We start from the raw sequence: 27154 nt of genomic DNA on the forward strand, positions 1-27154 counted from the left end.
AGCTGTTAAACAAGTAAAATGTTGGTCCAGCCAACTTTTATTCTTAGCAAATTTATCGATACTGGTTAACAACACTTCCAACTAGTACAGGGCCTTCTGACATGACAAAATGAGTGTAACAACCCATTCTGTCAATACAACACAAATATCATTTCAAGTGCTCAAAACCCACTAAGCTACCCTAAAAAAGATTGATTTATCTGCTCCAGTGTTTCTTTGGGGCAAACTCTTCTCACAACTGAAACCAATTAGTGGGGCTGGCACTTGTAGTGCAGAATGTAGGTCAGCATCAAGTAATAAAAAAGTATTGACTTTTCTCTGTCTGTAAGCAGCATGAAAGGGGTGCCATGGCCTTGTCGTATATGAAAAGAGCTCCATTAATTTCACTTATTTCAACCAGGGCTGTCAAATACTAATGCTTCTATTGCACTTTTCACACAAAGTACATTGACACCAATCCTGGCCCCAGTGAAACAAGTTTACAATATTTCAGTCAGTGAAAGGGGTACTATAATTTTTAATTCCCTGTTGTACATTTAGTGTCTTTAAGCAGCACTGCTCATAAGACCTATTGAAAGAGATGAGCTGGGACATTAATAATGGCTACCCTTCTTCCCATGGGCAACAGAACCTATTTCTTGGGCATAGTTTCAACAGCTAATTAGCCATAAAGTTCAGGACACAGTTGTTTGGCGTAATATTGTTTTTGTGGCTGGTGGGCACAGACTGCCAATTTTGCTTACCACTGTCGAGAAATATGCAAAAAAAAGAGGAAGAGGTCTTCAGTGACTTAAGGCTATAAAATTGAAAAGCTAATATGTTAACCAATTGGGTCAACCAGCCCCTCTCAAAAAAAGAGATAATAACAAAAGCCTGGATCATGCCTTGGGCACTGGAGCTCATTGTGTCAGTGCAGAGGTATTGACTTCCAGGGAAATGTGTGCCTGACCAGAGCTCCCTGCGCCACCGCAGACAAGTGACCACTGCTGGGAGGAAGGGGGTTGAATGACGCCTGTCCCTCTTCAGCTTTCCAGTGCAATGCAGAGGAGGAGAACTAGGAGACATCATCTACCTCCTCTTTCAACTATCTACTACTACTACCAATTCGAAACCCTCTGAATCTTGCTCTTGTGGGTAAGCACAAAGAAAAAACCTGTACTTCCATGAATGAGCTTCTCCATATTGTGGATCAACACAGTGGTGGTCAAACTGACGTAAAATGTTAAAATCCTGTTTCCCACTGTTCTCTTCAATTTCCCCCCTAAACTCTAAACTGCTTGCTTTGTTGCTGTTTTGGGTTTTTCTTCTAAATGAAGTTTATGATTCTTCTTGTCAGGCTTGAGGGCTCTGAGTGTGATGTCTAAATCATTCCCTAATTACCTTCTGCAAATGCGAACATCATCAACAACAATAAAACTCTTTGATTTAAAAAGACTGGGTGACTACGGTAGAAGGCAATTTTCTACTTGTTTTTATAACTTTGTAAGTGCAAGTCTTACCCTTTGAATCAACTTCCTATTAGATCTTAAAATAAAATTATATTGTATAGCCATCATAAAAGGCAACTTTATAACCTTCTGTGTTATGCTAACATCAGACAAGCTTATTCTACTCGTTAGTTTTAGTCTTTCATTGACATGATAATGCATTGCAAAAAAAAAAAAGTCAGAAAATTATGTTCACAGTAGGAAATCTAACTACACTGTTTTAATATCCTATCTTCCAAACAGAAAGAGAAAACATTAATTGCTGTTTAGTTTATGCAACAAACATTTCATTATTATTACATTTAAATATTCATGCAGATTTATAACTATCACTGACTTTTACACATTTCATCTTTTGGAAATATAAATGAGGAAACCAAACACAAACAGTGCTTGCTAGAAACTATGAAATATTGCTAATTATGGCTTATGAATTTGAAAAACTTGATCAGATAATCACACAGGTTTAGATATGTCCAGCATGATGTGTCCAGTACGAGCAGCACAGTGGTCTGTGCTTCTCTGTGACAGCCAGTCATGGAAATTATAACTCTGTTCGTCCCTTTCTCTACTTTTCTGAGAAGGAAGTGTTCTGCTGCTCATCACAGAATCACAGAATGTTTGGGATTGAAAGGGACCTCAAAAGATCATCCAGTCCAATTCCCCTACTGGAGCATGAACACCCAGATGAGATTACACGGGAAGGTGTCCAGGTGGATTTTGAATGTCTCCAGAGTAGGAGACTCCACAACCTCCCTGGGCAGCCTGTTCCAGTGTCTGTCACCCTCACTGTGAAGAAGTTTCTTCTCAGATTTAAGTGGAAGCTCTTGTGTTCCAGTTTGCACCCACTGCCCCTTGTCCCATCATTGGTTGTCACCGAGAAGAGCCTGGCTCCATTCTCATGACACTCACCCTTTACATACTTTACATACATTAATGAGGTCACCCCTCAGTCTCCTGTTCTCCAAGCTAAAGAGACCCAGCTCCCTCCGCCTTTCCTCATAAGGGAAATGCTCCACTCCATCATCTTTGTTGCCCTGCGCTGGACTCTCTCCAGCAGTTCCCTGTCCTTCTTGAACTGAGGGGCCCAGAACTGAACACAATATTCCAGGTGTGGTCTCACTAGGGCAGAGTAGATGGGGAGGAGAACCTCTCTCAAGCTACTAACCATCCCCCTTCTAATACACCCCAGGATGCCATTGGCCTTCCTGGCCACAAGGGCAAGGTGCTGGCTCATGGTCATCCTGCTGTCCACCAGGACTCCCAGGTCCCTTTTCCCTACACTGGTCTCTAATAGGTCATTCCCCAACTTATACTGTGTCGACGGTTAAGATTGCGGGGTGACAATAAAACCCTGGCAGATGTGTTGTTAACCTCCTCTCCCCCCACTTCCCCCTCTTTGCCCCTCCCTCTCCCCCCTTCCACTCAGCACAGGCGATCGGGAGGGAAAGAAGGAGAGAGAGAAGAGAGTTGGAAAAATTAAAGATGTTTTACTAATGCTACTAATAAGAATAGGGAAAATAATACAAAATATACAAAACCAATCTTGAAAGTCTCAGCAACTGCAGAGCCGGCAACCAAAGTCCTGGATTAGACTCTGCAGCCAACCGGAGCTGGATTCAGTCTCTCACTAGGCCTCAGTTCGCAGGGACGACCAGCAAGATCCTCTCCTAAGGTCAGCCATAAGCAGAAGGGAAAAAGGGAAAAGGGACGAGATCCTTGTGATCTCCCACTTTTATATGAAGTATTCACGTGAATGGAATGTTATACACAGTTGGTCAGTTTCTTAGTCACTTGTTTCTCGTCGCCCCTCTCGCGAGATGTCCATCCATGCTTATCAATAAGTTTGCATTCCATTGCTAGGTTTACCAAAACATGTGTCTGGTTGTCCAGGAAAATGCAGTTAATATGAAGGCTTTAGCTGACAGGCAAAATTCACTGAAAGAGAAACTTGTTTTTAACAAAACCAGGACATACTGGAACCTGGGGTTGTTCCTACCCAGATGCAAGACTCTACACTTGCCCTTGTTATATTTTATTAAATTTTTCCCCGCCCAACTCTCCAGCCTGTCCAGGTCTCACTGGATGGCAGCACAGCCTTCTGGCGTGTCAGCCACTCCTCACAGTTTTTCTGTCATTTTGTTGAATGTGCACTCTATTCCCTCATCCAAGTCACTAATAAATATACTGGTCCCAGTACCAATTCTTGAGGGACTCCACTAGATACAGGCCTCCAACTAGACTTTGCCCCACTGACCACAACTCTCTGGCTTCTTTCCTTCAACCAGTTCACAGCCCACCTCACTACCTGATCGTCCAGACCACAATTCCTCAGTTTAGCTGTGAGGATGCTCTGGGAGACTGTCAAATGCTTTACTGAAATCAAGATAGACCACATCCACTGCTTTACCATCATCTATCCACCTGGTTATGTCCTTATAAAAGGCTATGAGGTTGGATAAGCATGACTTCCCCTTGGTGAAGCCATGCTGACTGCCCCTAATGACACTCTTATCCTTGATATACCTTGAGATGATACCAAGGATAAGTTGTTCCATCACCTTTCCAGGGATGGAGGTGAGGCGGACCAGTCTATAGTTACCCAGGTCCTCCTTCTTGCCCTTTTTGAAGACTGGAGTGACATTTGCCTTCCTCCAGTTCTCAGGCACCTCTCCCATTTCCCAAGACTTAGCAAAGGTGATGGAGAGTGGCCTAGCAATGACTTCATCCAGCTCCCTCAGCACCCATAGGTGCATCTCATCCAGACCCATGGATTTATGGATGTCCAGATTGCTTAATTGCTCCCTAACCCAGTCCTCATCAACCGAGGCAAACTCCTCCATTGTCTTGCCCTCCTCTGGGGCCTCAGCAGTACAGGGCTCCTTAGGACAGATTCTGGCAGTGTAGACAGAGACAAAGAAGGCATTCAGTAACTCTGCCTTCTTTGTATCTTCTGTTACCAGGGCACCCACCTCGTTCATCAGCAGGCCTCCATTGCCTCTGGTGTTAGTTTTATCTGCATGTATTCAAAGAAGCTCTTTCTGTTGTCCTTGACCCCTCTCGCCAGGTTTAGTTCTAAGGAGGCCTTAGCTTTCCTAGTTGCCTCCCTACACCCTCTGACAACAGCCTGATATTCTTCCCAAGTGACCAGCCCCTCCTTCCATGACCTGTAAACTCTCCTCTTCCACTTGAGCTTACCCAGCAGTTCCCTGTTTAACCACGCAGGTCTCCTGGCTCCCTTCCTTGACTTTCTACATGTCGGGATGCTCTGATCTTGAGCTTGGAAGAAGCAGTCCTTGAATGCTAACCAACTATCTTGGGCCTCTTTATCTTCAAGCACCCTTTCCCACAAGATTTCCCCTAGCCATTGTCTGAAAAGGCCAAAGTTGGCCCCACTCAAGTCCAGGGTTGCGATTCTGCTTGGTATTCTGTTCCTGCCACGTGAGATCCTGAACTCCACCATCTCATGATTGCTGCAGCCAAGGCAGCCCTCAACCCTTACTGCTTCAACCAGACCCTCCTTGTTAATGAGGATGAGATCCAGCAGCGCTCCTCTCCTAAGCTGGCTCATCCAACATTTGCATCAAGAAGTTATAGTCAATGCACTGGAGGAACCTCCTGGACTGTGGATGGCTCACTGTGCTCACTGAAGTTTGCTTTCTTAGCTCAGTAGGTAAGCTGTGCTAGTTCGTGTTTTGGAGATAACTGAAGATAACTGGTTAACACAAGTCAAGTCCTAAAACTTCTTGTCTTCTTCTGTGCAAGGTAGGAGAGGATGTGTTCTGGCCTTGAAAAGACCCTGTTTCTGCTCCTACACGGTTAGAAGCAGTTTGGACAAAGGACTAAAACCATATCTCACTGTAGCCTTCCATAGCTGTACAAATTAAGCTATGACATGACAGAAAATCCTGATGCTTTTGAGAATGAAATAGTTTGAGCCATTCTACAAGGGAAGCACAAATATTTCAAAACAAATAAGATATTTTGCAATAGCTGTGTACATTAACAATTACAAATGTGTCAATCCTTACAAAACCTTGTGATCTCCCACTTTTATATGAAGTATTCACGTGAATGGAATGTTATACACAGTTGGTCAGTTTGCGCTTTCTGACAAGCAAAGGCAAATTAACTCTTGTCTTTGATGGAAGTTTTGTGCAAGGGAGGACAAAGAAAAAATGGGGAAGGATTTAGTCCAGTGAATTACTTTTTCTTGTAAGTATTGCCTCTCTAAAATTAACCTGGGATCTGAAACTAGCCTGTTCTTTTCGTAATGTGAAATACAACCAGCAATGAAGATTTGTGGTCCAAATTTGCATTTGTTACCTGTACTTAGTACCCTGCAGTAGTTGTGGCTTCCCAAGGGGAAGGAAGAGTGGAATTCCCAGCCGTATCCTCTGAGTTAATTTATTCCATTTATTGATGATCTACACGCCAGACACTGTCTGGTCCTTCCTTCCAAACATGTGCTAGTTTTGTAATGCTTTATAAAGAAATATTTTCTCCTTTATAAATAACTGTTCATATACTGAATTTATTTATGTGTGTAAAGCAGACCTGCTGAAGAGGAATAAATCACCTTTATGTAGATACTTTTAGACATATTCAGAGACATCATCAATACTAAACTGTTTGCCACACAGAAAGTTACAGTGGATGCTGTACCATACTTTAGTCAGTGTTATGAAACAGCATCCAAATTCTGTTCTGTCTGTATTTGAACCAAAATTGCCATAGATAATGTTCTATTTTTTCAACTAACGTAGCCTTTTTTTACAAGTAAATTAAATTAAGAAACTAATGTGGATTTCTCCACAAGCTATTTCATAGGTGGATAACCTTGAACTTTACTGAATTTGGGCTAAAAAACCAATGTGCAGCTGAAATATTTTAGTAGGTATTCAAAATCCCAAGAGGTGTTTATTTGCTATTGTCATGCAAATGTCTACTATTTGCAAGGGATTTTAACAAAATATTTTTGAAGAGGGAAGTAGATGTTCATCTGAATTTATTTAAGATGTATAAATAACATTGCTGAATGTGAAAATACACTGAGTGATACATAACTCTTTTATGAAGTTATTAAATCTCAGGTGGAACTATGCCTAAGACTATATTCCTGTTGACAGAAAAAAAATAGAGACTTAAAGGCATCTGATGAAAACTAAAGGACATATTTTTTTATCGTAGTGCTTGTATTTTTAAAGCTACTCCTTGTCCTGTCCATCACAGACACTCTGCTAGCAGCAGGACTTGTATTAGAAATAATGCACTTAGGGATAAGTAACTTATGCCATTTATAAGCTGCCCCTTTCATTGTCTAATCTGTTCAACCACAACATTCTCTTTCCAGCTGAAAATAAGCCAGAGTGAAGTGTTGACTGCCAAGACAAACTCAGAACCACTTTTAACCTGCTGGACTAAAGCCAGAAAATGTTTAACCTGCCAAGATGAAGTTGCAACTACCTCCAACTTGCCAAAATCATGCCACCAGAAGTTAAGGAGGAAAAATTCTGAGCTGAAATCCTTAACTGAAAATATTTTAATCTTATCAAGTTAAGTTGTATCTGATTAAAAACCAACAAACACATAAACAAAGTCATAACCATTTAGAATCAATAAAAAATAAATAAGGCACATTGATTGCACTGTATTTGGCATATGCAGCAAAAACAGTACTCCAATTAGATTTCATCTGGTTTAACATTGTTAAACATTTTTCTAAAACCTGATTGCTTTTTGTAATGAAATTACTAGATATGCAGATCAGAGGAGAAGAGTGGGTGCTGCCTAGCTGAGCTTTAGCAAGGCTTTCAACACAATCTCCCAGAGAATCCTTTTAACAAAGTTGGTGAATTACAGCCTAGAAGTGCAGACTAATAGCTGTAATAACTGTCTGGAGTATCAGGTTCAAAGGGTAGCAATGAATAGTTTGTACTCAAACTGAAACCTGGGTACAAACATGTTTCCTCAGGTGCTATCTGGGGACATATCTTGTTTAATATCTTAATCAGTGACCTGGAGGTAGAGATGCAATGCACTCTCAGCACGTTCATGGACAACACCAAACAAATTGGTGCAATCAATACACTTGAGGGCTATCATTCAAAGTGATGTAGATAGGCTAGAGGAATGTCCTGAGAGTTCCTTACAAAATACAGTCTGGACAAAAGCATCTGCCACAGTCTAACTCCAGGAACAAAACAGGCTGGAGGCTGACAGGCTGGGTAGTAGGTCTACAGAAGAGGACCTGGGGGTCCTGGTGGGCAGCTTGCTAAACGTGAGTCAGCAATTTGCCCTAGCAGTGATGGAAGCTAAAAAGAAAAACAGCTTTTGTCATTTGTAAATGTAAGCTACCTTCAGAAGAGATCGAAATGAGCAGACAGGAGAAGGCCTTGCTCCTTTCATAGACAGCTTACTTCGGAGGTCAGCTAACACTAGAAAACCTACTTATCTACTATCCAGGGTTCAAAAATGCTCTCGATAATTAATAAAACTGGAACAATAGATCTTCGGCTAATATGTATTGCTATTTTGGCAGTCTGTATTTATTCATATATAACAACTCTTCTTTGTGTGTCATGTTTTTCTTATTTTTTCAGTGGCACTTCTCCTATATAAATCCACCGGTTCTTTGATCCAGTTCAGGAACAGCATTAGCAACACTGACTATTAACTCAGGTGCCACAGATTTGTTTTGGCATTGACATGAATCTAGTTCTGTCAAACTGCTGCTGATTAAGAAACTTCAGGGAACAGAACAGTTAATAGCCAAGCATTATTTCAGATTCAATAGTGTTCAGAAAACTAAAATGGATTACATGTATAAGCACATATTTAAAAAATAGATTGCTGAACACTTCAAAAACTAAAATCGTGCTGTCTTGGTTCTGATATGAAAACATGTTATACATACTAAATGTAACAAGTTTTGAAAGCATATTCTATGGTAGTATGTTAGCAAAAGCTTATTTCATTTTTCAGTTGGATAACTTCCAAACTAAATTCTACACTCCGTTGTCCATGTTGAGGAAAGAATTTAGCCTTCGACTTTCTTTACATCCATGCCCTTAATGGCTAAGTAGAACTTTCAATGTATAGCTGGGTACTATTATATCTTACAAATGAATAGGAACCAGGAATTTTTACAATGTTTTATATGCTAATTTATTCATTGACAGTGTAGTAGCAATATAAGTTATGCTGTAAAGTTTCCCATGCTTCTCTGAAGACTTTGGATTTGACCTGAAGTGTGGAAATCCTTTAAATAGCAAAACATTTTGGTCCTCCTCCTGCCAAAGGCTTGGGCATCTGCAAAAACTACAAATCATGCCAAAGTCTTTGAGTGATATATGGAGGACCACAATCCACTAGGAAATAAGCTAAGACTCATTCATTTCATTTAGGTCCTTCAGTGGGATTTGAACCATCCAGCCCACAAACCATGTCTCATGAGATTGCAGTATACATCCAGCCCACAGTAATAATGATTCATATACATATATGTGTATATGCTTTATTGCTACCTTTAGCCGGATTAAAAGCAATATATCAAATTTTATATTTGTGCTTCTTTTATTAGCTTTCTAGCACTTGATCAGCTGATAGAGGTAATAATGAAATGTTTTTTTATAAACTGGAGTTTGTAAGTCCTGTCCTGAGAATGTAATATTTCAAAAAATAGCCTAAGCTTTGGGGAAAAAACCAATTACAGAAACAGCATTAAAAATGCCAAGCACTGGGCAGAAGCAATTCTGGATCAGTTTAAAAAAGTGATTGATGAAACTCTAATCTGAGCTGAAGGAACAGTTTCACGACAAGCTGTGACCATTCCACACACTTCATTAGCTGCCATAATTAGCCTGGTGTTTCAATTTGTTAGAACTGGTGGGGACAATTTTACTCAGAATGCAAACATCAAAAAACAGGGTGCCTCAGACTTCAGAAGAGGCTGATGAGAAGCTTTTCTAGTCTCTGCTAACTAAAAGATTAATTACAGCTGATGGGAGGCTGTACTCTGATTGTCACTCTGTCTCTGTGCATTACTTTTAGCATTAGAAGAAAGACATGGTTGACACTGCACTGCTCAATCAAGCAGCTTCACATTAGTGTACAAAGCCTGCTAACATGCAATGTTTTCATTGTTTCTCTTTTTCTATTTTTTTCCTCTAAGTTTGAGACTCTCATACCTAACAAGTTATGCTTTAATAGGGGAGGACATTCAGTTACTAATAAGTAGTGCTTACCACTTACGCTGTCATTCCTTCATACAGCTACAGATGAGAGATACTAACATGTATCAAATCTACTAGCTGGGCATATTATTAGTTCCTATTATCACAGTTAAAATGTAAATTCCTACTAAAATACTCTCATGGAAAACAAAAACAATATGGATGTGAAACATACTGTGTGCATCACAGTCTTTATGTGTAATGCCCTTTACTTTAGGTGCTATTGCCTCTGTGCGTTAACTCAAAGCTTGTAAGGTTATTTAAATGGAAGTGAAGTCTGAATTTGAAATGCAAAGGTTACTCCTGAATAATTCCATAACTCTCATTCTATAGAATATTAGCACATGGTAATATACCCACTCATAAAGAACTCCTTATGTGGATATGCCTTTCAGTTTCCCTACTTATTTTGTGCTGAGTTCAAGAAAAACCGTAAAAGAAGAAAAAATATAGTTTCTTATGTGTATCATGGTGGTATATCCTTTTAAGTTGAGTTTATATAATAAAAGGAACATTGAAACTAGCTCTTCATTGCATTAAATGAAAAAAACACTGAAGTGTGTTCCAAAGTGAATATCATATTACTCATTAAAATGGAGAAAACAAGTTCAGAGTTGATTCATAATAAAAATTTTAAAGAAAGAAGTAGTAGCTACTTACATCAAACCATTAAGACATCAAGCAGTCTGTATTACTTAGAGTTGCTCTTTCACTCCAATGTGCGTGCACAAAGGTATCTTTTATTGTGATTTTTCCTATTCAGGAAATGTCGATTACTCTAAAATCCATTTTACTGCACTGAAGTCCTACTGCTCTGAGAATAAGCTACTCTTGCTCTCTGGAAAGACTGTCAAAACAACAAAAAGCTTGTAGCCTTTCTCTCAGCTTGGGCATACACTCAGCATAACCTCTGAGAATCCATCCAGAACAACTGTAAGTGTTAATAAGTATAGGTGAGGTTCTTAAGAGCATGGTTTAGTGCTGGAATTAGGTTATGGTTGGACTTGATGATCTTAAGAGTCTCTTCCAGCCAAAATGATTCTGTGATAATAACATTACAAATTATACAACTATTCAATCATAATGGGTCAGTGTAACAAAACGTCATTCAGGCATCATTTTCAGATGCAACATTCTGTATCTGTTGAAATAAGTCATCAGAATATGTGCTTCTGATCTTAGACTTCAATTTGCAAACTCAACAGCAATGTTTATGTGAAGATGAGATTAAAAAAAATTGTTTATTTTTCTGGAAAAATATGTAACACAATTTTTCCTAGAACATTATTTCTAAATAACATTTATCTACATATCGGTTACATTCATTATAAGCCAGATCCTTATGCAAACTAGCTTAGCTCCATGGATATATCTCAGTTATGTTAGGTGCTGAGGATCACTTCTCATGCCTGCTTTTTCAACAATTATATGGACCACGTAATTCGTAGAGGACTGTGAAAAGCTTTCTGTAACTTTCATTTAAACTCTATCTAACCAGCACAAACAAGGTCTAGGTGGGTATTAGCAAAAAACAAGTAGTTTGCTTTTGCAGATATGTCCCATAAAGAATTAAGTGACTTCAAAATATAGTCTTTTAAATTCAATATTGTGGCAAATTAAATTGAGTTGAAATACATTATGTTGGGCAGACACACAACCAAATCTACTTAATTCCAAGAATGCTGAACAGCCCGTCCAAAACTATCAAAGGTAAAGGCCAAGCACTTCTCAGTTTAGCATGAGGCTTTTCAATTCCAACAAACAACATAACATCCAAATAGTGAACATCTAAAAAAATATAAACAAAATAAATTAGGTGTAACGACAAACTCTACCATTTCCAGCTCAGCTGAGCATTAAAAGCTCTGACACAAGCTGCTGTAATGGACTCTAAGCATGTACTGAAGGAGTTGGTTGTGTTTCTAAAGAGTTTCTGATTAAACAAGAGGTTTTAAAATTTTTTAGGCAATGTATACAATGGGATTATTTAGAAAGTTAAAATGTGCATGTATCTCCCTCAAAGACATATTGGTTAAAGTTAGCTCTTACTAAAAAGCAAGATTTTCTTTTATGCTGCTGACATACAAGTTGCATTATTAAATGAGGAAGGTAGGCAAAGCAAGACATTTATCATCCAACAGACAAATGACATAGGATTGCTAGTTAGACAGTATAATAAGTACCATCTAATTTTCTCTTTCGAATCAATTTATTCTTCAAAGCCTTGGATCATCATCAAGGGACTGCATTTTCCCGTTGAGAAATTAGAGAACTGAAAATCAGGTTTTATAAAATATTCAACTAGTTGCAGACAAACCCTTACAAATAACCACTAGAATGGATTTGATTAGAAGAGTGGTGACAGTATCTTTTCTTATGCAAATAACTGAATGGTTTGACTCTTCTCAGTCACTAGTTCGTAGTGTCCCTTCAAAATTGCACCCTGTAACTCATCAGTAACCTTCACCAGAATGCTTTTCCAGCCTTTCTTGTCAGCCTTCTGGTTATCCACAGGCTGTTTTCTGCATTTAGTTAAAATGCAGCCAGGGATGTATTTGTATGTTTTAATTTGCATCATAGTGTTTACCTTTCTTCTACGCCTAAGAAAATAATTTGAATGATCGTTGATAGTTAATAATCATTTGCATTGTATTGAGAGCAGCAGTTTTCAAAGGAAGCCCAGCAATGGTGATCTTACAGATTCCCTCAAAGGAAACAATCTACAGCTCAAGAACTTTTCCAATGGGAGCTCTGAAAGCTATCTTAATACAAGATTGATTTCTCTAAATAGGACACAGCCATTCAGTATGGAATCTGGAAAAATTGTTATGTCAGCTGTCAAAAGTTGAAATTGCCATTTGCTTTCCTAGAAGACTGAATGGGTGCATCTTATAATATAATGAGAGATATTTCATCCTATTGAATGAGAAGTAATGGCTGGTGTTCCCGCTGTTGGATATGATATACTCCCACCTTTTTTAATAATTTGCTTCTCAACAATATTATTATGACATTTACTATACAAAGCAAAAAGTTCAGAAGTAGAAGTTGCAAAAGTGACTTTAAGCCATCTTCTGGTACCCAGTGTTAGAGATCACTTGCTTATTAAACTGCTCTGTAATATTAAATTGGCAACACTGCTCTTTTGTTGTAGCCTAACCAGGTCACCAAATGTCTGAGCTCCAAAGAGCTCGCAGCTCTGAAGAGTAAAGCCACTTTGGGAATCACCCTATGTGGAGCCAGGGAATTACTCAAGTTGATTTTCACATGAAGATATAGCAGTGTTCTGATTCATAAAGGTTGTTCTGAGAGCAGAAAATATATCCTACAAGGCCCAAAAGATAGACTTTTCATTAATACTGTAGGATATATTGTTGTAGGACCAGATCCTGGGGTCTAAATGATTTGGTTTGGTGCAGGACTCGGGATAGGAAGAAAAGTGACTAAAAGCAGCCTTATCTTGGAAACAGATAGTTGATAACTCAAACTAAGGGTCCATTTGTAGCATCTGAATAGATGCATGAAGTCATGCCAGCAGTAATAATCATACAGGAGCCATGTTATTGGCCGGAGATTGCTGGAGTGCAACTCACTTTGGCAACGACCCTTATTATCCCTGACATGGCTCATGAGGAAACTGGCAGTGTAACAAGCAAACTCTTACAGATCGTCTCATAATTCCCTTACAATAGAGTCACTTCTGGCTGCCACATTATGTCGGCTCTGCATTGCCTAGGAAAACACATTGCAGTTGGATTGGGGAGCTAAGAATCGGATATTCAAAAAACATGCTCGCTCTTCTCATTGTATGTTAGTAACTTCTTACACAAAACATACTAGAAAATATGGCCCTGAAATTTTTAAAACATGTAATAAGGGCTGATAGTACAGATGCACATTCATTAGCCAATATCACTCTGTATCAGGAAATATTCTTGCATAAGATTTTTTTTTTCTAATTAAAATGAAAAGAAAGCACACAAATTCCTTTCAAAAATTGTCATGGAGTCACAAGCTAAGAGAGAAAAAGTGTAAAGCTTCACATATACATTATACCTATCTCAAGTCCAATCACTGCAAGATTAGGAAAAATGGATTTAAGGTGAAATTCAGTATAGTCAAGGGATGGAAAAGCGTGAATAGTGTATCAAACAATTCTGCCACAAAATGGCATCATCCACTAGACACAATTATTGTGAGTATGTTGTTAGTCCTACAAGGGATGAAACTAATTTTCAAACAGAACAAACTGCTTGCCCCCTCCCCACTCTATTTTTCCCTCGCAGTAATACTATACAAAGATAATTTTGCTGTGGAACCACAGGACACAGTGGTTTCAGAAGAATGTGGAAAAAAGTGGGTTGGCCATAGCCATGTAGAAGAGTCACACTTTCTAAGGCACTGACATTTTCAGGCTGTATCAGGTTGTCCTGATGGACCTCTTCCCACATATCTAGAAATCAGGGCCCTACCTAGTAATGTGATTACACTTGAGCCATAATGTGAGCAACAATGAAAACCACAGAGGCGACTGAACTTTCAGAGGCATCAGACTATATAAAACAGCATAAATTCCCTGGACACACAGGTTGTTCTATTTTTCACTATAGAAAGTCCAAATGTAAAGTCACGTGAGAGGAATTATGCAGTTGAAATGTTCACGGAGATTTGATCCTTACAATATTCTCTATGGTAGAAAGCAAATCAAAGATCAAGAATTTTTACCATAGAAAAGATCCAAATTTACACCCAGTGTAAATTAGTGAAACTCTCTACTTTGCATTATACTTATGTTGTAATATTTTTTATATAAACTCTGGCTTAAAATACATACACATACTGGGTTTTATCTGTTATATAGTATGTCACAATCTAAATAAGCACTTCATATAATCTCAGTTGAGGGCAACCACTGTCCAACAAAAGGGACTGAGCTGTTGATTGTGCCTTTATCTACACTGGCAGAATGTGAACCTCTAATTCTCTGTCTCTGGTGACAAAGATAGAAGTGATACAATTTATTTAAGGAACAACTATCGCCTGCTCTAATAAAGTGCAAAAATGCCAGTAGTGTAGACTACAACCCAGTTCCTCCTGCTCCATCAAAACCAGAATCATGTTAGTGGTGATTTACAAGGGCTATTCTTCCTAGCCTAGGCAAGGCCATGACAATCAGAAATATTTGAACTTGATATTTGATTAATGCTGGCAGTATTCCATAAGTGATTTCCACTCAACAACATCTAATTATTTAATTATTTCCCATTATTAATGGAATTAAAAAATTCAAAACAAGCAGCTAGAATGACTGTTTTGCAGGAAGCAATTCATACATGTAGAAATCTTCCTAAAATTATATTAAACTGGCCTGTTGAACTTGAAAGGCATATTTTATCCCAATCAATGCATAAAAGTAAAATTATCCATAACTAAGGCATGTTTCTCTGCTGTACAGTTCAGCTGTAATGATCCCCACACACTGCACTTGCACATCAATTATGATAATCATAATCACGGTCGTTAAGCTGAATGTTCATTATTATCAGGATGCTGGTGACAGCAGATTCAATCATCGGGTGCAATGGGCAGGCAGTCACAGTCCCACCCAAGTTTCTGCAGACAGCGTTGTGCCACATTAAATCTATGATGTGTTCCACATCCCACTCCATTCCAAAAGCTGTAGACGGTAAAGGTCAACTTTATGTTCTGTGCAATATGCTTAGGTTCTCTAAATTAATTCTTTGCAGTACTGGGTATTTTTATGCTTTGTAGATAATAAAATTCTGTTTAGGGCCAAAATGCCTGTGCAAATAATGAAACAGTTATGCAGTCGTACTGTAATTCACCTGTAATAAGGCATCAGAGGAAAGAATCTATCAGGAAGGAGCATCTTAAAATGTCACTTCCTGAATTTTGCAAATAAGAAAACATTAAATGCTGTCATTAAAGTCAGTTTTCTAAAATGCATATGCAAACTAATTCCAATACCGATTAAAGGCTGTAAGCTATCATTTCTGCCTCAGTAAATATGAACATATGTGAATGTTTTGACAACTGAAAGATTATAGTTAGTCTATTTGATCCCTTGACTGTCCGGCTACATTGGAACCTATCATTGTAGATTAAATTCATAGCGACTGGTAATTTTTTTGTATTGATAATTCTCACATAAATTCTATCAAAGGCATTCCAAGGTGTTTAGACATAGGATATTAAATTTAAAATATGCAAGAATATTTATTTTTTATAGTGGTTTACACTAGATTCAGTTTCACTAGAGGTATAGTACTTCCATTTCTTGTTTATTTTTAATGAAGAATTACAATACAACAGATTTTCCCTTAACTCAGAAACTTCTTCAAAATGTAAACAGAATGAGATAAAAATGTTCAGATTGTAGCCAGATGAAAAGAAGAACTATTAACTTTTCCTCACATAGATATGGTAATTATTATGTTTAGAGGAAATCTATTCTAATACACTTTCATTTTCCAGAAGAAATACAACAAGGCAATATTTTCATTGTTGTTAATTTTGCTTCTAAAGTAATTATATAATTTGCATACTAATCTTTTTGTGACTCGAATTAAACTGCATGCTTATAAACACATGAAAACCTCAGGAAAATAAAAGTAGGACATGCTCATGTACATATACAGGGAAACTTTTAAATATGTAGTTTGAAAAAAAGCTAGCTATTACCAGTTAATATCAAGTAATACCTCAGCAGCTCTGAGGGGTCACTGATCCACTGACCACTGAACTGACTCCTTGGAAGAACTTACACTGTAGTTTGTCTTAGCAGCAATGATAGGAGATATTTCTCTGGTCTAATACTGCCAAAAGCTGAACATATATCACGGCATGGTTATCAGCTATTCAGGCGGTAATAAAAGTTGCATCCACAAAAATATAGGAAACTCAAAGGAGGGTTGTGTTTAGCAGGCAAAGGGTTAAGCAAAAAATCTGATTTTTTCTGTAATATTTTGATACATGTCCTTTAGCCTCATGATTCATTACAACAGGATAATTTTGTTCAAAGCACTGATATATACGAAGCTTTAATACAGCTTAGAAATATGAAAGGGACAGAGAGTTCTTTCTGCTTTAACAGCTACGAATGTATGACCTCACACCTGCCTATAGGACCTTTGCCATAAAAATATAATGAGGAGGTGGAGGCGATTTGGTTGGTTTTCTGTTTTTTGTTGTTTTTGTTGTTGTTGTTGGTTGTTTATTTTTTTTTGTTTTTCTTATAATAATGACCCATTAAAGCAGTAAGTAGGTCATAAATAGCTCTTTTCTCCTCTTATCTCTCTGTTTGGGTAAGCGCTTCTAATTGAAGCTTCATATTGATTTAGAATTGGGGTTGGAAGCCTATATGTCATGTTGGGTTAATGTATATAGCTGTTCACCTCCAGAGATTTAGGTTGAAATCTGTCCAAGATCACAAGTGACTTTAGTTGTTTCAGCTGAACCCGTAATTTATATAATATTATATATGTGTGATATCATCATCTGAGCCTGAAAAAGAACTGCTAAGGACCTAAAAAAGAATAGTTTACAGGACAAGATGAGTACCACCAATAAGACTTTCAGATATTTTTTATATACTGTATTTATACTGTGGAACTTCAGTCAGTCACATCTTCCACTCACTGCATTTGAAAGACAAACTCAGGTCTTTTTGTTTAATGTTGATCTTTGTGCCTTTATTTACAATGAGATTTAATTAATGTATGCTAGAAAAGCAAAATTCTACTCTGAACTAATTTTAAAGCTTAAAGTTTTAAGAAACAATTATTTTAAGAAATATTTCTTCTCAAACTAAGATTCCTCCAAACTTGTTATATATTTACAAAGATGAAGTAACTTTCAGGAAAATAAGTAATCATATCTTACAAAATCCAAGAATTATTTAGGTTGGAAGAGACCTCTTGAAATCATCTAGTCGAATCCCCCTACTCACCTAGAGCAGGTTGCCCAGGACTGTGTCCAGTTGGGGTTTGAATGTCTCCAAGCATGGAGACTTCACAACCTATTTGGGCAACCTATGCCAGTGCTCTGTCACCCTCAGAGTCTGAGAGAACCCTGTCTCTCTCTTCTTCATTCCTTCCTATCAGGTGCTCATACACATTGATAAGATCTCCGTCGAGCCTTCTCTTCTCCAGGCTGAGGAGTTCCAGCACTCTCAGCCTCTCCTCATAAAAAGCTGCTCCAGCCTCTAGCTATCTTTGTGGCTCTGTGCTGCACTCTCTACCAAGTCCATTATCCTTCTTGTACTGGGAAATTTTAATGTGATTATGATACCTAATACAAATAGAAGTGATGCAAACATTACACAAACTCATGTTCAAACATATTCTGAGGAAAATTACCTCTTGTAGCACTACAAAACCAGAAATATATGAGATGCTCCTGAGAAAGTAGGCAGTTTAATGAGACTTTCTTCAAATAAAAGAAGTGCCTCTTCACTACTTTTTAGAATTTTCCAAAGAATGTAAGCAGTAAAATATTTTGTTATTTTTGATCAGGTCTTGCCATAATTTTCTGAAGGTTTAGCTTAATGTGGAAGAACAAATACGCAACCTCTCCTAAAGCAGAAAAGGCAATACACATAGAACAAAATTTTGCAAAACTTATATAACCAAAGCTGTACTTAATCGGGCTTTTAAAAATCATAAGTTGGAGACGTGTTGAATTTCCTCAAATTGAACTTACAAGAAAGAGGGCCAAAGAAGCCTGGCATCTCATCACATTGGCTCTATGTGATTTTATAAAATGCTAGAAAGATTCCCATTGGATTTTATGATCTCTGGATCAGGCCCAAATTCACTTAGTTCTAATAAAATAACAATTTAAAAAAGTAATCTATTCTTTAATTTTTACAGTGACTTACCTTGCCTGCTATCCACTTCTTAGGATGTACTTCTCGGAAGTGTTTAATTCCATAAGTTTCTTGGCCATATTTGCCTGACCTACAAATTGACGGGTCATACTTCTCATTTTTATGATATGAAGAAAATGGTAGAAATCTGAAATTCAAGAACATTTAAAAATCAGTTATTCTCTACTCTAGATGCTACAGGATTGATGTAAATCATAGATACCAGCACTACAGGAGGCGACATGGACATGAGCTCCTTTTTTTCCAGTGCTTTCTTAACGTTCCCTCTCAGTATTTTGAGAGGATTACTGCAATTTATCCTATAGCTGCTTTTAAATTAAACTTGGAGCAACAAGATATAGAGTTTCACCAGGATTAAATGAAGACTTTCTGTACAAAGATATAACCCAGTTCACTCGCATTATTAGATTATTACTTTGGCTGTATCTGCACCACCAGCTGGTGTGATGTGAAGAGAGAATGAGTGGGGTTCAATTTGTTGGAATCTTCATGTTGACACCTCACATCTTAGCAGGCAGAGCAGCCTGTGCCAGCGCTCGGTGGGAAGCACACACCATTCACAGGTGTGGAGCTCATTGCTGGAGAACTTACATCCACTTTATAAGCCATGTAGGACCCCAACACATAACCTCAACACGATCGTTCCATCAGATGGATCAGGATGTCCTAACTGTCCTGGACAGCAACAGGTTTTCTGGGTAGGATGCACAGCAAACTGTATGGAGGAAGGTCAAAGACACCTTATCTTAAAGGATCTGCATGAGAGCCTACAAAGATGTCTTAGTTCCACCTATTTCAGTTTGCAAGCAAGCAGGCACATTTTTATAAAAAGTAAGATATTGTGAATTAAGCTTATTGGTGCTTGTATTCTGAAAAAAAACCAACATGCATTCTTTATTCTACAAATATAGGAAAAACTATTATACAATACAATTAGAAATATGTGCATCAGAAGTTTAAAACGTCATTTTAACTGCCATGACAACAGGTGAAGTTAATTAAAACCTTTTCCTAGTTGAAAGCTTTTCAGGATCCAGAGTCCCTGTAAGAGTCAGATAGCCAAACAAGTTTCTGATAAAGACAGGGATTAAAATACCTTTCTTTGTATCTCAGTTGATACAGATTCAGAAAATTATTTGTTTGGACTAATTGATCCATCAGCAACTGTTTGAGTATTGTTCGTTTTTTAAAAAGCAAACAAACCTAAAAACAAACAAACAAAAACAAAACAAAAAACACAGCAACAACAAAAATCCCTGTCTTTCCACTTCGTAAAAATAAACTATTTTAGAATCTGGCCAGCTATCTCAATTTATTTTATCTAGTACCGCAAATGTTATGTAAAGTTAGCGAAAGAAAAATACTGAGTTAGCAGACTTTTAAATTATACAAAGCTATAGGAGCATGTGTATACTCATGGGAATGGGTACTCTCACATAAGACAGATTATGGTACTTGTAATGCTAATTTGCACATGGGATGGACATCACACACACACAAAAATTAATGTGGCCCCAGTGTCCCAGAGAATACATTGAAGGTGCTGTGAGCCGGCTGCTCCACTTGCAGTTTTTATCACTTCTGAATTGCATTTTAATAGTACATTTTTCTTTTGTTCAGACATGAAAGAAAATTGGCTTTCTCAGGGGACTGGATAGCTGAGAAGACAACGCTAGCAGTTTAGGGATTTGCCCATATATGCACAGAATTTAGTTGAGCCACAGCATTCATAATTAAATATGAATACTATGTCTGTAAAATTTACACACAAAATGGCAAAAAAGTCTTGAGGAAAGTAGAAGATAAGGTAAATTACTATGGTTTCCTCAATAAAATTTCCTACACAGAGGTTTTGATTTTACTGTGTATCAGCTAATCTTTGCCTTTTTAGCAAATAAGTAATCTATGCTCTACCATGATTCCAAACAAAAAAAAATACATATATTGTAACACCTAAGACACAACTAAAAGTATGTTCTACATGTAGTTTAGCACAAATGTGATCTTCTGCATTCTGCTGCATATCTCCTCTAAGATCATCAACTGGAGTATGTGCCATGCAGCCTGGAATGTATGGCTTTGGCTGAGTGAAAATTAAAAAAAAAAAAATATATATATATATATATATATATAAAAATAAAATCAATTATGAATTTTTGAGGAAGAACATTGAACAATATGAAAATATTAAGACTGAAATGAACACTAAAGATAGGGTATAATTATATAAAGTAGAAACTTCTTTTCTTCTGTCTCCAGTTCTGCTGCTTGCAAATTCAATGTCCATTTAAAACAATAATTTTTATTAGTCTATGTGAATAAGTAATTAAAAAGAACATTAAAACATTTTTTCTGTTAAGTAGGGTAACCAAATTAATGGGAGTCATACAAAAGTCATTATATTCCCACAACCAATAATAATAGTAAAAAGCAATAGCACTGCAAAACACTTTAGTCATGGCATTGTGTTCTGTAGCTCTATATATACACCTGACACAGCTTTTCCCCAAATTAATGACAGTATGTGCTCTGAATGTGACAGAAGGAGTGATGGAAGGAAAGGAAAATTAAAGCCAGACAATGGTATGATGCCATCATTATCAACTGCATAAGTTTAGACCTCAATAGTTTTTTTCCACTAAAAGCTCACTCAGAGGATTCCTACATCTGGGATTCAGATTTTTCTTGTGATTTAAATGTAAATTCAGAAATTCTTAAAGGTTTTCATTAAATATGACAGAGACAGAAGTAGCAGGATCAAAGAAGAATTGAATTCCATATTGATGTTATATTCTGCCATAAAACAGAATCAGTATAAGCTAAGCCTTTCCCATGTTGGTGTTCTCATGGGAGGTGAACTTCCTTAAAGAAATAAATAAAAAAATGAAAAATTATTTCGTTTCACCCACCACAAATCCTTGAATGAGAGATGTGCCAAAGAACACATTCAAGACAAGGAGGAAAGAGTTGGAACCAGAAATGGGAAATCATCTCAGGTTCCACAAGTAGCAGTACTACACATACACAGCCTGAGGGAGGAGGAGGACCAAAGCTGGACATGTCACTGGTAATGAAGGCCAGCTGCACTGTTGCCAGGACCGCATTATGTTGAACCTAATTAGTGTAAAAAGACCTAGAAGTCTCAACTTAGTAGCCAGTCGTGGACCTGACAGCTGCTGGTGGTGTGTATTTAAATTTCAAAAGATAGCCTAGATTTTCGTTGCTAATGAAAATAAAAATTGCTTTCTCTCTCCCTTCACTCATCCTATCTTGTATCTCCTTGCCGGATTAATTTCATCTTTCTAAACCTTATTTTTCCCACATTGTTACCCCCTCATGATCTTTCTTTGTGCATTCCTCACCTACCAGTTCTTCCCTCCATTCTGTCTCTTTTATTGTAATATCTCTCACTATTGCAACAGGAGATGGAAGAGGCCTTTGAGACACTGAAGGCTTTTCAGTTGGATTGATTGAGATGATGGCAGCAACAGTTGGTACTGGGCTCTGGTGTCTATGGCAATGTGAGAGGAGAGAGCAACAGCACGAATGGGTAGAGGATTTGTCAGGTCCACCATTTGCTGCTGGGCAGCAGCATCCCAGTGCTATATGGTACCTACCAACAGGACACAGTTCAGAGGAATTCACTTTTTCTTGAACTTAAAGGCAGCAAAAAAAAAAACCACAGAGTGGTCCTTCAGTACATTCTCTGGGCCTGCCCAAGAGGCAAAATCCCAGCAGTCCAGCAGTGCAAGGACATAACCCTGGTACCAAAAATGCTTCAATCTTGACCCAGGCTTCTGAGAAAGAACTGGCAGTAAATCTGAAGCCAGACACACTGCACTAACAGGGCACAATAAGAGATACTAAAACCAGAGAACTAAGAGGAATATTCTGCTTCCGTGGTTTGTCAAACTTTCATAATATTTGCATGCACTGTACATTTTTGTAATTTAGTAGTAGAAATACAACCAAAATCTTAACTCTAGGTGTGTGATAGTGGTGTTAAATTTTTATCTGACGTGGTTCTACCCAATAGCTATTCAATTCCTTGTTGTCTTCATTTAATTCAAATAAAACTATTTTATGTCCTTTGAAGAAGACAATGAATAATTAGCTCCAAAGAAACTCTGCTTCTCTATCGGGAAGCTGTGAATTTTTTTTTTTTTTTCCCCTTTAAATGAAACAGGAATTTAATGTTAAGCTTTCAAATTTGGGTTATAGCTGAAGTAATTTTTTCATCAAATCTAACAGTGCCTCTCTTTTCACTCCAGGAACAAAGGAAGAAGCATAGTGGTTTTTTATAGCAAAACAACTGCAGCAAGCAGCCATTATTTAGTTCATAATGAGTGTATACTAAAATCAAATTGTTATTTACAAAAACAAAGACAGATTATTTTACTTAATATATCTAGTCAGATTACCTTTATGGAAATATTTTTTGGTATAAGAAAGTTATTTTGAGTGCATTATTACAAATATTTTCTACAGTAATAATCTAAATGTATACTTTTTCAATAAACTATCAATCACTTTTATCCTAACATCAGTAAATCTAAGAATTCTCTGGCTGTTTTCATTTAACCCCTGTCAGAGGTAATATGAAGTGGTAACGAAAGCATACTCTAGCTCTTGTAGGAAAAGAGATCTCTTCTGCAGCAAATTCTGGAACTTCTTAATTATACACAGACTTATTATCTGTATCCCCAGTGTTATAAAGTAGCAGAACTTCATTAGAAAAATTAAGATGGAAAAATGAAGGCGCTACTTTGTAAATTTCCAGTGGAAATTAGCTGGAAGAAGCAGAGGAATACTGGATCAAAAGAGGGTAATCATGCTTAACTGTGCCCTAGAGCACCCGCATGTATAATACGATTTGCACAGTAACTACCTCTCCTATTACTGCTTGTTTGGAGTATTCTGTGTTAATGGGGTTAGCTAATTTAGTATTTTAACTTAAAAAGACTCTGCTGATTAATAAATGTTGCACACTGTGGTAGTAATTAAAATAAATGGAAGAGTTACAAATAGAAGTTGAATTGTTAAGAAAACATTATCTGAAAATATATGATAATCCCTGTTTATCATAACACAATAACAGTCCGGAAAATATGCAAATTACTGAAGTTGCAAAGCATGTGAAAAACTAAGTATAATTTGAAAAAAGTTTTCAGATATGTTGTATTTGTCTGACATCATAAAATGTAGCAGCTGTTTTCACTACAGCTAAGTCAGAAATACAGTAAATGTAGAAATAAAGATTTTTTTAAAATCTTAACTCTTATCAAAGCTTTTAAATTTTATTGCCACTCAAAACACTGGTGCTCCCCAAGTACAGAGCTTATTTAGGCCATTAACTTCTCTGTAAGTGTACCTTTCATCACCGAGCTGTGCAGCATGGAAGCACCTGAGCTGGTTCTAAAGGAAACCATTATCTTGCTGAGAAACAAGCCCATGAGGAGCTTGGTGCTGCAATGTCCACACAGCATGTGAGAGGCAGGGTGTGCAAACATTGCACGCTGCTGCACATGAGTGAACCAGTGTGCTCAGGACTAGCAGATCTCCAGTATAGTTTGGAGCACTGACGCAGCCAGAAACTCAGATGTCTTGCCTGTTGTCACACCAGAAGACTACAATAAATCAGGAAACCTCAGCCTTACACTATTGCTGCTTTAACCCTATTCTATCAACGAATCACAACTCATTCTGATGTATGTTGACTTCATAAAGGATGTTTAAGAGTATACTTTGAAGCACAAGGCATATCACGCAAGACAGATTTCAGCAAAGTTAATGAAAATAATTTACATTTTTGTTCTATGGAAAATTAGGCTAGCACGCAGCTGCATGCAACTGAGTAAAGAACTTTTCATGCTTAGTGATCTAAATCTGTTGGATCCAGCAGTCAGTGTCTCAAACTAGACACTAGTTTATTAAGTGGCCATCCCAAAGGAGTTCAATTGTCATTCCTATCCAAGCTGAGGGGCAAATCACTTCATTTGTATGAAAAATAGCACAATACGGCAGTAACAGCTTCAATTACATGAGAAAAAGGAATCGTTCTTATTAGGCTAGATTATCCAGTTGCTCCATCATTACAAAATAGGAAATTACAGCCGTTGCTGTAAGTAAGCACAACATTCTCTCTTGCTTTAATTTGTACTGCTTCCGCCTGCCTCAAACTCTCCGACAACTTTTTCAATTATTTCTGTGTTTTAATCAGAAGCCAAGACTTTCTTAGAGCTTGAAACACTTAGAGAAAACACATTAACATTTTTAAGAACCCTGATAATCAGAGGTGAGTGAGAATTATGAATGTTGTTGGAAACTGCAGGAATACCGACAATTTTTTTAAGAGATATCACACAATACTCACTCCGGAAATACATACATCAAGGATTCAGTTTGTCATTTTACGCAAACACCAGCTTTTTTGACAAATACCATACACTTCTGCTGTTCATTCTCTCCGTATTTTTCTAAAATAAAAGAATAATCAGCACAGGAAGCACTACCAGGAAGAAATACAGTCCCAAAGTACACAATTACATAGAAAGAGATGGAAATTTGTCAATTCATAATAGACACTGCTGAGAAAAGACTACTGTAGAACCAGAGTAACCCTTTGCTGACTCCTCCCTGGAGACCGGCATCCCACACCGCAGCTGCAGCATTACTGGTGAGTGTTAGTCCTGATGATGACCTGCAACTCTGTCATCACCTTTTCAAGGTTACAGATGTGACCCTTGCACAGTTGGTTGAATATGAAGAATAAACGGAATGATCGCAGCCTGAAAATGTATAATACACTATGCATTTAACGTACATAAAGCTGAGAATCATTGGTGTTAGGACATTGCTTCTGTGTGTTAAGTATGGCACTAAATACTTCCCTACCCATAACGTAAATAAAGACCCCTGATCAATTAATATCTGTCAAAGTTGGAGACTCCAAATTTAAACTTTTCATGACCAAAGCTTCACAATTCGATCACTGAAGAGAGTCAGTGAAATATGCATTACAAGATCTGACCTTCATAAAAATGTTGATACAGTAAAGTCTGGAAAAACCTCATCAAATAAAGACTGGGCAATATAGTCATGCCTGTAAATGCAGGATATCATCTGTTCTCACATGGAATGTATCCATCAAAACTTATTCACTGAAAAGAACATTTTAAATGTGAAGTAGAACATTAATTATTACCTAGTGGAGTTTTGGCTGTTTGGTTAGGGTTTTTGTTTGTATATTTGTTTGTGGTTTGTTTTGGTTTTTAATTTCAGTGGCAGAAGCTAGAAACAAAGATGTTTAAAAAGGCCCAGATTTAAGCTGAGATGTGAAAGTTAAGCTGCTTCCCTCTCACTCCAATAAATGAAAAAATACAGAGAAGAATGTAAAACTGAAATACTTTTTTACTTCTAACTTACCTCAGTGATGTTTTTTGGCATGAAAGGAATAAAGAGCACTATATCTCATTTTTGTCACCAAAGATAAAAACTAACATTGCCTGCAAGTGGAAAAGTAGCCAAACTAAGAGATTTTTTTACTTTCAAGACTGGTTTTGAGTAGAATTTCCATTTAAAGTCACTGTTAAATCAGGGAAAATGTGAGGAAAATAATCCAACAATAAAAACATAAAAGCCAAATCATCTAAATGCAATTGATTCTGGTATTCTTAAGTCACAGTCCAGAAGCTGACACAGATCAAAGATGGCAAAACATCATGTTCCAGTGAATCAGTGGATCACAGGCTGCTCATGAGGAAGAGTGATTCCTTTCTGTCCTGAATTCTGGTATTAAAGTGTCGGAGGATTGCCAAGAACAGTGAATTCAAGGGAAAAGTTGACAAAACATCTTTTTTTTTCTAGTTAACTACAAAGCCAGAGGGGGTGACCTAACAGTCTTTTAATATCATTGGACAAAAGAGTATTATAATGACAAGAAAATAATTGAAAATATTTGGCAATAGCCTTAATTCTGTTGGGATGTATTCTGTCTGTATTTGGGATAGAATGGAAAAGAACTGGCCTGTCTGACACTATTACAGATGCTATGGCTTAGGAAACCAAACTGCCTCAAAGATGATTACAGTTTTTGCATCATGTTCTAACATGTGCAACATATGCTCCTTTCCCTTCCAAGTGAGCTTTGGTGGTCTACTGGGAGAGAAAGCAAGTCTCATTGGCATGCAACACCATTTTTTCCTCCCATAGTCTGTAAAATCCCTGAATACTAAGACTGAAACAGTATTTTTTTCCTTGGCAAGGTACATGTGGCAAAACAGAATTTGCATTTGTTTTCTTGTTTCCCATGAAACCCATCTGTTGCATCACATATTATTACAAGTTCTTCTATAGATTCATAGATATGGATGGCACATGTCACACAATTACAAGATAGGGTCTCTGCCCTGAACCATTTATAATCTAAGGACACAGAATTTAGAAGTGTGTACATAGAATGTTTGCTCGTAAGCTGTCAGGTTTGACATTTTGTTTTGTCAGGCATGAAAGGTTTCTGAAAGCAA

The 27154-nt window shown here is 37.4% G+C and overlaps 1 protein-coding gene across 1 annotated transcript in view; it reads right to left on the reverse strand.

The window, feature by feature from the left end:
- Positions 1 to 27154, reverse strand: part of SPATA17 (spermatogenesis associated 17) — a gene marked incomplete at its 5' end in the record, with an annotated part of 94172 nt that overhangs the window by 5365 nt on the left and 61653 nt on the right. The window contains 1 exon segment of the mRNA XM_082048737.1: positions 18621 to 18756. Within this exon segment, the coding sequence (XP_081904863.1) occupies positions 18621 to 18756 (136 nt within the window).

The sequence above is a fragment of the Streptopelia decaocto genome, assembly GCF_964273445.1.
Source record: "Streptopelia decaocto genome assembly, chromosome: 3".
Taxonomy (NCBI): Eukaryota; Metazoa; Chordata; class Aves; order Columbiformes; family Columbidae; genus Streptopelia; species Streptopelia decaocto.